This window comes from Lactuca virosa, chromosome 2 (assembly GCF_052849685.1).
Source record: "Lactuca virosa cultivar CGN04683 chromosome 2, Lactuca_virosa_CGN04683_v6, whole genome shotgun sequence".
NCBI classification, from domain to species: Eukaryota; Viridiplantae; Streptophyta; class Magnoliopsida; order Asterales; family Asteraceae; genus Lactuca; species Lactuca virosa.
The window spans coordinates 165,638,965-165,654,639 of NC_136427.1; the positions used below are offsets into that span (position 1 = coordinate 165,638,965).

At 34.2% G+C, this 15,675-nt stretch overlaps 1 protein-coding gene across 1 annotated transcript; it reads left to right on the forward strand.

The window, feature by feature from the left end:
• The first annotated feature begins 7,426 nt into the window (after positions 1-7,426).
• LOC145157946 (uncharacterized) lies at positions 7,427-12,438 on the forward strand. Its single transcript, XM_079076919.1, has 7 exons — positions 7,427-7,600; positions 7,724-7,781; positions 8,341-9,205; positions 9,519-9,584; positions 9,904-10,090; positions 11,503-11,769; positions 12,238-12,438. The coding sequence occupies exons 1-7, from the start codon at positions 7,427-7,429 to the stop codon at positions 12,436-12,438; spliced, it is 1,818 nt and encodes a 605-aa protein (XP_078933045.1).
• Positions 12,439-15,675: the final 3,237 nt, after the last annotated feature.

Below are 15,675 nucleotides of genomic sequence, written 5' to 3' on the forward strand. Positions count from 1 at the left end.
GGATGTTGTAGTCTTATTGCAAATTAAAAAAGGTAGGTAAAAAAAATTCACCAATTTCAATCCAATATGAAATTCCTAGATCTTTTGAGAATCATTGAATCTTATTAATGGCATGTTGAATATTAGATTATGCTCTTCTATTCATGAATGTGATACCAAGGATCAGAAACAAGATGTGAATAACCATACAAACACGCTTGACAACCTCGATGTCATTCATTATCTCAAAATAATGTATCGGTAAACCACACATGCTCCATTAACAATGATAATTTCGAGTTGTTCCATCATGCCAACTTCATAATCCCAAATTATTGTTCAGTTTAGCCACACACGCTCCACTAACGACTAATAAAGAATGATGCATGTTTTCATGGATTAGCGTACTTTTCACATTTTTCCTAAAGTAACTAGAGTGGGATTTTAAGAGTAGGTTGTAGTACTTTTATAGATTATACTTTTAATCTAATGATGTCCTATCAAACCCGTTCAACTAACGACCCTCCACCACACAGGAGAGAGGTGGGTGAAAAAGACACACATTCAACGATCATTTTATAGGTCATTTTCTTAAACCCTCTTTATGGTATGACTTCGTGAATGAGGCTTACTAGTGATTAGAATGACTTTATCTTATACATATAGTAATTAACATTTAATATATATATATATATATATATATATATATATATATATATATATATATATATATATATATATATATATATATAATGTGTATTTTAAAACTTTTCAAAATACAAGGTTTAAATATTAATTATCTAAATTAAACTTATAATTAACTAAATTTAAACAAATTATGATTTAATCTTTATCTTTGAACTAGACTTTTAATTAAATTAATTTAAATGAATTAGGGATTGAATAATTATTTTCAATTAAACAATTAATAATAATTTAAATTTAATCCTAATCCAAAACCCTACTTATTTTACAAAAATATGGGTTTTAGGGTTATTAGTTTTTTAATTATTCAAATTTTAAGGCATTTAAAATAATAATTAATGAAAGTAGAAAACCCAAAGGACAACCCTATAATTTTCAAAATTAAGGGGTGGAGGATAGGGTTTTAAGAAACCCTAGCAAGATCAAAAATTCCAATGGGATAGGGTTTATTTTTGATAAACCCTAATTTTTATTCATTCAATTTTATGCACAATCAATAGAAAACAATGGCCCTGATACCACTGATAGGTTTTATAAGCTATAAAATTACTTATGAAACAAAAACCTTAACCCTTAAGTTCACATGCAACTTATAAATGATCTATGTTTTCTCTAATTGATAGCTATAAAACATTTAACAACAAGAAACCTAAAGGTACCATATAATAATCAAAATATACATACGATTAGGGTTTACATACGTTTTGATTATTATAGAAAATGACCAAACAAAATTCCTTCTTCAAGACCTTGGAAAGCAAGCACCGAAAGCTTAGTGTCTCTAATGGTTTGTACCAAAACCTTAGATATTAGAAGACTTGAGGAGAGAGAGGAGAAGAGAGAGTAGAATTTCGGATATTAGCTTTTGAGAAGGAGTGGACGAAAATCAATAGGAAAGGGGTCCTATTTGTAGCTGATACAAGGAACCCTGGAAACCCTAATTTGAATATAATATCAAATTTCAAATTAGCCAATTATCCAATCCCTTATTTATCTATAATGAATGTTCTAGAAACCCTAAAGATGCCCTCCAAAACCGTCTAAGGTGTGGAAGGTTATGAAATTCCCTCTTATTCAACTATTTAACAATTACAGCTTAAGTCCTTACATATTTAATATATCCAATTAATCCCACAATTAATTATAATTAATTTCTGATTAATTATTAATTAAATAATACTATTTCTAATTAATATATTAATCACATAATATATTAACAAATCATTATTGATATTTATCAATCATATAATAAATTAATAAATCAACATATATCTCCAAATTTTATTTTACTCAATTACTAGTTATGAGGGCAACCCAAAAAAGACTTTGCTTTTAGTTGAAGTATATACCAATTTAGTTATGATCTTAGACATCTTAATCCTACATATAAGTTATGTACAAATTAAATGGGCACTTTCAGTAATCATCTAACTACTACATGTAACCATCTAACTGGAAGAATGAAATGGAAGACAAACCTAGTTTTGACTTTCTAGTCAAAACCGTGGGTTGTAGAAGCAACACAAATGTTCCTTGTTAGCCTTCCTTTCATCGCATACTTGTCCTTTTGGTCCATGCTTTGACTTGTTGAAAGTATGGTGCTTTAATACATATAAGGTGATATATAAAAGAGTGTTAGGATGAAAATCTAGATAGTGTTTTCACCACATATTTCCTCTCTAAAGGGATGCCAAATATGAGATTTAGGGCCTCTTTCCTTCTCATTCTTTTTGCAATTTGGTGCTTGAATTAAGGGATTATAAGTTGCTTCTCGTTAAGACTTATTTGGTATATGTCTTAAGGCCTAAGAACTACTTATATAAAAGTGAAGACTAACATGTTTTAGTGGTTGATCCTTGATTGGTGGATACATTGTAGACAGTTTCTTTTTTTGGAACTTCATGCCATCTACATTAATTTCCAATCTCCCATGAGAATTAAAGACTTGAAATGTTGTATTCTTTTTCTGTCTATGGTTGATTTAATCTTTCCATGATTGCAAAATGATCCTTGGTAGGCTAAAATTGTTTTAAGATTATTTACATTTTAAAGCTTTTGTTGCCACTATTAACGTTTTTAGGAAAATGATTTTGAATAAAACTCAACAATTGGTATTAGAGATATTTTGCAATCTTGGTTAGATTATTATATTATTTGGTACAATATTTGTTTTTGGAGAACACAGATGATTTTCTTTTTGTAAGAAAATCAATTCATATTTTCTATGACATCTTTATCATTGTTATTTTTTAGTGACAAAAGTTTGCATGCGTTTTTTTCACCAAAGTTGTCTTAAAAAATAAAATGTTGTTTTATATAATTTTGAGTGTATATATATATATATATATATATATATATATATATATATATATATATATATATATATAGGCTTAAGTTATTGTATTCTAACTAATTATTGTGTTGATGTATGAATAAATATGGGCCAATCATTTAACTTATTTTAAGAAAGTAATTAAAACATATTATTAAACTAAAGATAATTAAAAAATACCATCTAATTTCATTCTAAGAGTATTTTAGTCAATTAACATAAATTTAAAAAAGAAAAGTTGCAGATTTTAAGGAATAATTAATTCTATAAACTTTAAAAATCTGATTTTTTGGATAATAAATATATTAATTCGGATATTCTAACTGAATGTGTTTATGATTATCTTGAAAAAAACGTTAAATTCTGACAGAATACTATAAACATATATTATCAAGATTAATAATTTTTAATGAATACAAATTTTATATTAAAAGAATTTTAATATCTTAAAATCAATTTTTACATTCATTCTTAACAAATACAACTTTAAACATACATACATGACATTCATTCTGAAAGAATATATATAATAATGGTTAACAATTACATTTATTCTTTAAGAATAAAACATTGAAATCTAAGTAAAACACTAATACATTCTAATAGAATATATGTTGCTAATCAATCTGTCTGAATAGACTTGTCCATCCATAACTTGAGACATGGATATTGCAATTTCCTGTCACTTGATCTTCTTTAAGAATCCTACACATATAACCGTAAATGTTCATGATATTAAATCACATAAACATATTATAGACATGTTCTGATACACAAAAAAGTTAGATAAATTAGAATAAATTAGAATAATAAAGTTTTAAATTACCCATTTGTGAAGATTCCAGAAACCACTTTTTCTATCTGTCACAAATAATAATTCTCTGCAGTAAAAAGAGATACATAATGCAATTGAATTAGTGTGAACATATATAAAATCAAAGTTATAAAAGGTGTAATTTTCTAATTACCTTCATCAGACCATTTTAGTTCAGTTGGAGATTCTATAATGGTAGAATCGCCCCCTGCAATGCATATACGTTCGTATACATCTCTGCATAAAGTAACAAAATTTGTAGAATTGTAAAAGTATACATACAGACATATGAATTTGCCAAGATAATTGTTAAAAACTTTATTCTACAAGAAGTGTTAAATACATTTGCTTTCTATTTTATTGCTTATGTGGAATATTGGCATGAAATAAAATAAAATAATAATAAGCAGTGTGTTTAGTGTTTACCCAGTATCTGAAATATAGCCAACCCAGAGTTCAGATCTATCCCATGGCATGGAAGGGTGGCTCCATTCAATCCATGCCAATCTTTTTCCTTCAGGATCAAGTCTAGGAAATGCATAAAAATCATTTCCACTGACTAACACTTTTGGTTCTACATGTCACCATATGAAACAATCAAAAGATCACTATTTATCACTTTTATATGTTATCACCATGTCCGAATTGAGAGAGAAGTAAATGAGTAAAAGTACCTTTAACACCATTATCACCGAGTTCTATTGATACAATGTTTGTGATTGCATCCAAGCTACTTCCACGTCGATCTAACAAGAAGCCATAGGACAAAATCAGTGATTTAAGATAAATTGTTGAAGAAAAGTATGTAAAAAGTCACAATGTACCTTCCCTAACAGTGATGTATCGATTAAGTGATGTATCATAAACTCCATCTACATAGCTCACTAGAGGTCCACCATAATCAGGGGTAAGTGGCACAGGTGTAGAATCTACAGGTATAAAAGAAGAGCTTAGATATATAGTTATAAGTTAATCCATCTGATATGATTATGATGAGGTCAAACCTTTTGAATCTAGAGATTGTTTGTAAAGTCTTTGATCTTTGTAATTGGAGAAAACTAAAGTGCCTCCTGAAATGGAGAAAGCACCTCTACCGTATTCTTGAGCAACTGTACGCACTGAGAACTCCTTGGGTGTTACATCAATGACTTCTTCATTTTCGTCATTTCCTCCTTTAACTATAACCAATCGTCTGAAAGTATGAACAATAACATAACAGTTAGGGCTTCAGAGAAGAAGTCAACGATTAATTAACTGATAAAGATATACACTTACCCTGATTCCGAAGGTCGTGATTCAAGCCAGAACAATCGTCCATGAGAGTCGACGGCTGTGCCTTCGAGACCATTGGAGGCTCCAGACACGACGTCTGAGGTGATGGTAAAGGACCATGAACCGTATGGTGTGGTGATTTTTTTCTCCGGTGTAGGCGTTGAAGAAGCCGCCATTGTTGTTATCAGCTTCTGAGAGTGATGAGGATAGTGTTTTCTGATGAAGAGTAGAGTAAGGGTGGTAGTGAGCCTGCTTGATAACGATTGTGATAGAATTGGGCGGCGACTGGTATGGAGATCGAATTCAAACAAGAGGCACAGAGAACGGAAGGCAGAGAGAAGTCGCATTAGGCGGTGTTATAGGAACGGCCAGTAGTTTATAGTAGATAAACATGGGATAAATTAGGGTATAAATTAGGTTAAAAGTCAATAATTACAGGGAGTATTTATGGAATTTATTTACCAAATTATTAAATAACCCTTATTGATTTATTTAATTATTTAATTTTTTATTTAATTTTGATTGGCCCACAATTATTCCTACATCCACACAATAATTAGTTAGAATACTTGAACCTATCTCCCCTCTCTCTCTCTCTCTTATATATATATATATATATATATATATATATATATATATATATATATATATATATATATATATATACATACATGCATACATACATACATACATACATACATATTGTGCAGAAACTAGCTATGGACCTCTTCTGATGTGGTTTTGTGTTGATTTATTAAAATGGTTGTAATAGTTACTTATTCATATGGTATGTAATAATTAAATCTATAGTCTTCATTTTGTTTATTTTTGTAAGTAGTAGATTAGTTTTACAAGTAGTTTATTTTTATAAAAATGTAACAAGAATGAAGATGGTGACATTTTGAAGATCAAAAGGTCATAAATTTGATTTTATTAAAGTTTTATAAACTTTATAAAATTATTTTTATGAGCTTGGTATAATGTGTTGAAGCAAGTGGTAGTATGAAGACATTACAAGAAATTTCGGTCCCTTAATGTCCCTTAGGAAAGGACTTGACATTTTTGTGATGACTCACAAAATGTCACTAGTTTATGGTTGATTTTAATGAAATTTATCTTTTAACATAAGATGGTAAAAATGTTTTATAAATAAAATAATTTTTATCGTTTAAAACTAGATAACAGTACATTTTAACGATAAAATTATATAAGTTTAAAATTGAGATTTTAGAGACTTATCAAACTCCAAATGTTATTTTATAAAAAAGAAGTGTTTATTAAAAGGTTTATAAATGTTTTTTAGCACTCAAATATCTAAACTTAATACTATATATTAAATTTCAAATTTTATCATGCCAATTATATAAATTTTGGATTTTATAAAAGAAGATTGCTAAAATGTTATTTTAAATAAAAATATACCATGACTTATTGGATGCATGCAATAACCATGATGTCATATGTTTTTTTTAAACTAGAAATATAAATACATTACAATACCCCTTATTAAACTCAAATCTATGCAATCCAATTTGAATAGCACTCGTATGTCACTTGCATACGCTAGTGGGATAAAGGTCACCTAACCGCTAGTGATATTTTTCGATGGCCGATGTGTATTCGTGATTTCTCTAACCAAGTTATAAGTCAATTACACAAGTTCCTCAATGTTGGTGATTTGTTATCATCAATGTTATTTAAGTGTAATGGGATTAATTTGATGACCAAAAGTGATCTTGATAAATATTAAACAAGTAAGGAAGGTGTGGAGAACATACTTGTTTAAGTTTAATCAAGTTTTAAAGTACACTGTCATTTAGGGGCGAAGCCCCTGGAGTATTAGTCTAAAAACCAAGTTTAGAATAAGGCGCTTGTTTTAGAACAGGTTAACGCATCTTAGTCTGGCACCTTTTATAGAACACGAAAACACGTCTTAGTCTAAAAACGAACATTATCTGTCTTAGACGAAATGCGTCGTTCTGTCCTGGAAATTTATTTTTTGGGTTATGTTACTGCATTAAAAATAAATAAGAAATCCAAATTTTGAATTTTATGATAGTTTTTGACAGTTTTCATACATGAAACTGTTTTGTGACTGTTTTCAGACAAAGGATGTATTTAACCGAATTCTGGTCAGTTTTTTGGTACTGGTAAAATTGATACTTCTCATTCTCTTTTCTAAATCTCTTCTGAGTCTTATCTAAACAAAGATTAGGGAGTACTACCCAAATACTTTAATTTGAAAGTGAAATCACAATTCTCAGAATATCCAAGTGCCTTTATTATCCCAAATTTCTAACAAAAATCAAAGTATTTCTATGATCATGGCAAGTGGCGGTTCTATAAAGGAAATGACAAGAAAGTTTGATAATTCGGTGAAGTTTGAAGGCCAAGAGTTTCTTAGGCAGAAGAAAATGAAGTTCCTCTTGACCACTCTGAAAGTGGTTTATGTTCTGAGTACACCCATGCTAGAATTCGGTGAATATGAAAATTTGGAGGCAACAAGGAGAAGATCTAAGTGGGACAATGATGACTAGATCTGTCGTGGTCATATTCTCAATGGTATATCTGATTCCATGTTTGATATCTATCAATATGGTGAAACTGCAAAAGAATTGTAGGATTCTCTTGAATCCAAGAACATAAATGAAGATGCTTCAAGCAAAAAGTTTCTAGCCAGTAACTTTATGTGTTATAAGATGACTGACTCCAGGCCTGTAATGGAACAATTCCATGAAATGTTAAGGATCTTGGGACAGTTTTTTGGGTATTCAGTGTTGCGTCATTGGGATTATTAGTTCGACATTTGTATTATCGAGTTGGGTCTGTCCACTCGTTATTAATTCTAGGGTTAGAGTATTTATGGTGCATGCATGCATCGTATTTCTGGGATGGTTATCTTTTACTTTGTAACCCTAATCACGCCTCTACAGTCACAATTACTCATAGAGTTCTTCTGAGGCATGACGTTTAATAATTTGACATTCTTGAATCTTTACTGTGTTCTTATTTTACCTGTTCTTGAATCTAATCGATGATCAAGGATATTAATCCTAAAAATTGGTATCAGAGAGCAGGAGATTGTGTAATCTATACGCATCTCTTCTGTTTACAGAGTTTTAGGGTTTCAGTTAATATAGGATCTTGTCCAGTCGTCTTCATTATCACATTGACGGCTTGCAGGGATCTTGATATTACCCTATAAACAATCTTGGTTTACACGTCTGATTCTTTACAGGTATTAAAGAAAACTTCATCTTGCAACAAGACGATTCCAACATCAACTCCATTAATATCTTGAGCAGCATTGGATCAACAACAAGGATCCCGATTCTCTTCCCTCGTGAATATGAAGTTTGGGCTCTCCACTTTGAAGACTATTTTCTTGGTTTAGAAGATAATGGCTATTGGATATGGGAAGCTATTACTCTAGGTCCGTTTGTCCACACTGAGACCAAAAGAACCATCAAAACTCAGAAGGAATACAACCAGCTGCTACTTGACATGAAGGAAGTTCCTCAAGACGAGAGAGATAAACTGATAAGCAACATCAAAGCAATGAGGATCATTAGATTTGCTTTGCAAGTGGACACTTTTCGTCTTGTCAGTTCATGTGATAATGCGAAAGGCATCTGGGATAGGCTTAGAGAACTTTATTCCACAGATGAAGATCTTGAGCAGTGTACTCAAACACTCCTGCTTTCGGAGTTTGGTGCCTTTAAGCTAAAGCCAAAAGAAAATTTGAACCAAACATTCGATCGCTACAATCATCTTCTTAGCAAGATGACGAAGCATGGTATTGGACGAGAGTTGATCGAACAAAAGGTTACTTTCATGAATGGGCTTAGATCTGAGTGGATGGTAGTAGTTTCTACCGTCAAAGCACATGAACAGTTCAAAAACTACACCTTAGCCAAGCTTGTCGGGATTCTTAAGGCACATGAAAGTGAAGTGTCGAAAGAAGTGAAAGTTGTTTCCAGTATAGGGTCTCTAGCTCTTGTCGCAAAGGGCAAGACTGTTACAGAGGAAGAGCCTGAGTCTGATCACTCTGAATGTGATCTCACAAGCGAGGAGTATGCTTTAATGGTCTCTAATCCCAAGCGGTTCGCAAGAAAGAAATTTCCATCAAACAAGAACCGAAAATGGCAGGGCAGCTACAGTTCTGAAAAGGTTAAAGAGGAGAACAATAGCGCTTCTCAAAAGGAGGAAGAAAAGAAGGAGAAAAAGCTTATGGGAGACTCTGGTTATGACTGCAACTATTGTCATGGCAAAAATCATCTAGCCAAGGATTGCATGCTAAGAAGGCTAAATGAGAAGAGAGAAGGAGAAGATGATGAGTCCTATCACATGGGAAAGCTGGAGGAGATTAAGAAGAAAAAAGGTAATGATAACTCTATGCCTGCTTTGATTGTGCAGGAAAATGTGGCTGAGAATGAGTTTGGATGAGTTGAAGTCTGGTCAACCGAATCAGAAGATGAAGAGGTTCGCAGGCCCATACATGATAGGGCGTTTGTTGCGAAAGAAGAAAGTTCAAAGTTCGCTGGAAGGTGTTTGATGGTGACAAGCGAAAGGTCACAAACGCTGGAGAATGTTGTTGGGAGTGAGCGAAGGGATGATAGCTGTTTCACTGCGAAACCGGTGGGACGAATGTGAACAGCTGATCAACAAGGTAAACCTAATTCTCGAATCACTCAAAATATGAAACTGAACTAAATGATCTAAAATTCACCTTTTCAAATATAAGCGATAGTTTAAAAAGAACCCGTTTGACAAACTCTAACCTAACTGATCAAATCAGCAGGGTTTCGTTGAAAAGCGATGAGAGGCGAATGTGGATTGAGAAGATTGAGTCGGATCTGTCTAAGTCTAGGGATCAGTTAATCTATTTGCAACGAGACAATTTGATGCTTTTAAAACAACGAAACATTTTTCGTTTAATTGCTAAAAGGCTTTACTTTAACATCACTCAGTTGCACCTTGATTGTGAGGTTGGTAAGAAAATCCACAAGATGATCTTACCATTCCTCGAATTAAAGGAAGATGAAATAGACGCCGACTGCTATAAATACGAATCCATTGTCTAGTCTGATGAGACTTATGACGCTTATAGAGTGGGACTTCAACGAATTGAATCATACATTAAGTCCAAAGATCACAAATATATGTTAAAACAGCTTTTGGACGAAAATGATAAAAATCAAATCAAATCTGATACTATACAGAAATTCGATTCATTGAGTACTAAATTGAGTTCAGAAAATAAGATAAATGTCGAAAGCACTTCTGAATTCGATGAGGACAATGATATGAGCGAAATCTCTGTAGAGGATGGGGTAGATTACTCAGAGTTTGTTAAAAAAGAAAATGAAAGTACGAAACCTCTGATTTCTGAAAATTCAGTTGAGTTCGCACGTCTCTCTCAAAACAAACCTGAAATTTTAAAAGCCAAAGCAACAGTTTTTCCTAAGGTACAAACAGTCCATAATCAAGTGTTTGCTACTAAAGGACTTGAAAAAAACTCAAACTGTCGAACTAACGTCCATCGTCAACGAAGACAATAAAGATGGTTGTGACGAGTATTTTTGGTCTGCTCCAATTGACAACGCAGACAAAACGAAGGGTCTCTCAGAACGTACCTCGTGGAGAGTAAAAGGTCGATATGTGGCAGAACCAATAAATAAGCCCTTAAGCTTTGAGAACGGTAGTCCAAGTGGTACCAAGGAAGTTCAATGCGAACCTAAATCCGGACAAGCGAACCTCATGCAAGAACTGTAAAACCCAGAGCGAACATCCACAAGTCATCAAAGCAACTTGCAGAGCAGAAAAGGCAAAGAAATAGGAGATATCAGAGAAATCTCAATGAGCGTAAGCAATTTTGGCAATCCCAAAATTCCAACTATGTTTGCAGAGAACGAACCTCCAATCAGAACGCGAAAGCTCGTTCGTATGCGAATCCTAGTCAATGTTCGCACTGTCATTCTTGCAATCAACAGAAACCTTCTAGGAACTTCGCACCAAAACCCTCTTTTACAAAGAAGCCCTATGAGAAAACGAAATATCATCCTTCTCAACCCTCAGAGGCTTCGTCTAAAGATGTCAAGGGAAAGGGAAAATTAGTCTCGGATTCTGACGCAAAAATCAAGAAACCGACTTCTAATACAAAGAGAGTTGAGAAAGAATTCGTCAAGAATCAGACCAAAAACAAACGAAAAGAATTTGATTCAAAAGAAACTAAAATAAAAAATAATAAAGTAAAAGTTTTCACCATAAGTAAGAAAGATGAAACCACTTTAATCAAACGAACTTATATGGTTGATCTCGCAATTACTTTTCCTCGTTTTGTAAAAGGCTCACAAGGACCCAAGCAACTTTGGGTTCCTAAATCTGCTTAATTTTGCAGGTTATTAGTGATGAGCAGTTTGACACCGAATGGTACATTGACAGTGGCTGCTCGCGTCACATGACTGGGAGGAAGGAGGAACTGAGAGAGTTTCGATCTCTCAAAGATGGTGGAAACCTAAAGTATGGGAACAATTCATTTGGAAAGATTAAAGGATATGGGATGATAACAAACGGAGATTTTTCAATTCGTAAGGTGGCATACGTGGAAGGCTTACAATACAACCTAATTAGTGTTTCACAATTGGTTGTAGGGACAGGATTGAACGTATCCTTTGATGATAAAGGATCAGAAATAATCGAAAAGAAAACGAAAGCAATTCTCTTAAAGTCAGAGTGAAAAAGAGAAATGTATCCTTTGAATCTGAAACCGATACGAGGGAAGCCTTCCATATGCCTGCTCATGAAAGCTCACTCTGATGACAACTGGCTATGGCATAAAAGACTTTCGCACCTTAATTTTAAAGATATCAACAAGCTTGTTCTTGGTGATCATGTGCGAGGGCTTCCTCTCTTGAAGTTTGATAAGGAACATTTGTGTGCAGCCTGCGAAATGGGGAAGCAAAGCAGAAAAAGTCATCCAACTCTTGTAAACACGAAAATCATTGAACCTTTGGAACTTCTACACATCGACCTTTGTGGACCTTCTGCAATCGAAAGTGTTGGTGGTAGTAAGTATATTCTTGTTATCGTTGATGACTTTTCTCGTTTCACTTGGGTGTTCTTTCTTAAACAGAAATCTGAAGCTACTCCGAAACTCAAGACTTTTATAAAGAAAATAGAGCTTCAACTGCGAAAGCTGGTTCACAATGTTCGCAGCGACAATGGGCTAGAATTCAAAAACCAAGCGTTTGAAGAGTTTCTTGCTGAGAAAGGAGTTTCACATAACTTCTTTGCTCCATATACTCCACAACAGAATGGTGTAGTTGAAAGATGAAACCGCTCTTTGTGCGAAGCTGCACGAACCATGCTCACATTCACTTGTCTGCCTTTATACTTCTGGGCAGATGCGATTGCGACTGCTTGTTATACTCAAAACAGATCCATTCTAAATAAGTGATTCTCTATTACACCCTATGAAATATTAAACAATCGCAAACCAAATGTTAAGTTTTTCCATGTTTTTGGTTCTAGGTGTTTCATTTTCAATTCCAAGGAACAGCAAAAAAAATTCGATGTGAAAGCTGATGAAGGTATATTTATGGGATATTCGCTGACCTTGAAGGCATATAGGGTTCTCAACAAACGCTCAAAGAAGATGGAAGAAACCTATTCTGTCACGTTCGATGACAACTACTTGAAGAGGATTCAGTCGAAAGAGAATCAATCTGAGCAAATCTTTCCTAAGCCGAGCCCAACCACTATTCCAATCTCAAATCTATATGATGATTTCATGCTACTTTTTGATGAGCCAGAAAAGGCTGTCACATCCGAAGCTAAAGTAGCTGACAACAAAGTGGACGAACTGAATAATCACCCATCAACCTCGAACATGCATCAAGACACGAGCACTACATTCCAGTGGGAGAATTCTGACTCCAATGCACGTCCTCAGGGGGAGCAACCAACTCCACAAGAAACGAACAATCCATCACATGAGGAGGGTTACACTTCGTCTCATTCTCTAGATCCACCCTCTGATTCGAATGACTCACTTCCCACAATGTCACTTGAACCTCCATTCACAGGAGATATTTCAATTCTTATTGAAGAGGACCACTCGTCACTCGAGGGGGATAATAAGGATGCGAATGACGATTCTGATGCTCAATCTGAATTCAAAGAAGTGAATGTTGAACTGGATCCCTCTTATGATCCAAACTATCCACCGCTAGCCAAATGGACCCGAGATCACCCTAAAACCCAAGTGATTGGTGAATCTTCTGCAGGAGTCCTTACGAGATCTCAGCAAAAAGCAAAACGAACTACATTATTTTCTCAAGTAGAATATTGCATGTTTAACTCATTCGTTTCCAAGGTAGAACCCAAAACCATCAACACTGCTCTTGATCATTCTGATTGGGTGCAAGCGATGTAAGACGAACTCAATGAGTTTGAACGAAACAAAGTGTGGAGGCTAATTCCAACTCCACCAGATGCATCGGTTGTAGGTTTAAAGTGGGTGTTTCGCAACAAAATGGATAAGGAAGGGAATGTTATAAGAAACAAGGCGAGACTCGTAGTTAAGGGATATTGTCAGGAAGAAGGCATCGATTATGAAGAAACCTTCGCACCAGTTGCAAGGTTGGAATCTGTTCGCATCTTCCTGGCATACGCGGCACACAAGAACTTTGAGGTGTTTCAAATGGATGTTAAATGTGCATTCTTACAAGGTGAACTAGAAGAGACAATCTACGTGGAGCAACCTCCTGGATTTGTGAACGAAAAGTATCCAAATCATTGCTACATTCTAGACAAAGCAGTTTATGGTCTAAAGCAAGCTCCGAGAGCCTGGTATGAAACTCTCACGTGCTTTCTTAAAATGTCTAAATTTAAACAAGTTTCGGTTGACCCAACCTTATTTCGCAAGAAAGAGGGTGACCACTTAATGATCGTTCAAATTTATGTTGATGACATCATCTTTGGTTCTACAAATCCTAGCTTAACAGCTGAATTCTGAAAGTTGATGGAAACTAAATTTGAGATGAGTTCCATGGGTCCAATTAACGTTTTTCTTGGATTAAATATAAGACAGGGACCAGAAGGCATTTTCATTAATCAGGAAGCATACACGAAGACCTTACTGGCTAAGTTTGGAATGGTGGGAGACTCAAAAGCGAAGGTTCCAATGGCATTCAGAACGAAACTGACACCATCTCTGGAAAAACCAGCTGCTGATATGACCCTCTATCGTCAAATGATAGGATCATTAATGTATCTAACAGCTAGTAGACCAGATATTATGTTTTCCATTTGTTACTATGCTAGGTTCCAAAAAAATCCATGCGAACCTCATATGGTGGCTGTCAAGAATATCTTCAGATACTTGAAACGAACTTCATCTCTTGGCATATGGTATCCAACAAAATCAGGCTTCTTCGTTCAAGTGTTTTTGGATGTTGATCTTGGAGGATGTGGATTAGATAGAGAAAAGCACCACTGGAGGATGTCAATTTCTTGATGGCAAACTTGTCAGTTGGCAGTCCATGAAGCAAACGTGTGTCTCCTTGTCAACAGCTGAAGCTGAATATATAGTTGCTGCTTCATGTACATATCATGTCATCTGGATTCAAAGTCAGCTTCGTGACTATGGCTTAAGCATGAAACGAATCCCACTTTATTATAACTCTGAAAGTGCTATTCGTATTTGTCACAACCTAGTGCAACACTCAAAGACGAAACACATAGCACTGAGGTATCATTTTATCAAGGATCATGTAAAAGACGGCAACGTTGAAATTCACTTCGTAAGATCCGCTGATCAGATGGCCGACATAATCACAAATGCCTTTCCTGAAACAACATTCAACAGAATTCTTCAAGGCCTTGGGATGAAGGAAGCTGAATCTGTACTGAAACCACCTTCGCTTTAATAGGGTTGTTGACGTGAATTGATGCAAATTCTCATAGAGGATCGTTTTCTACTATTCATTTGTGGTTCGGTTTAACCAATATCCTTTTTGTACTTTATGTATAATGTGTCAAAGCTTCAAAAACCTTTGTTTGAACAATCCAAAAATATTTGTTATCCTTTCGTTTTTATTCCTGTGACGCGAATTGGCCCGAGCGCTCGTTTCAATTCGTTTCCGATTTTTCCAGGAACCGAATTGGCACGAACGTTCGCCTCAATTCGTCTCAAATATTTTTTGCTCGCTTTCAACTTAACTTTTGTCACGCGAATTGGCACGAGCGCTCGCTATAACTCGTTTCCGATTTTTTCGGGACACGAATTGGCATGAAAGTTCTCCTTAATTCGCTTCACCAATTTTTTATATTTTTATTTTTGTTTGATGTTCATTTATTTTCCTTTGTACAATATTCTATTTTATTCAAACTTCAAAAATATTTTGTTCTGTTCTTATTTCTTTTTCAGAAAAATCTCAAAATACAAAAACATTTTCTTTGTGTTATCTATTTCTTTTATTTTCACATATTAAAAAACCCAAAAATATTTTCAGATGATCATGGAGGCAAAGTTTCGTGTGAAAGGGCAGGTATAACATTCTTTATCTAT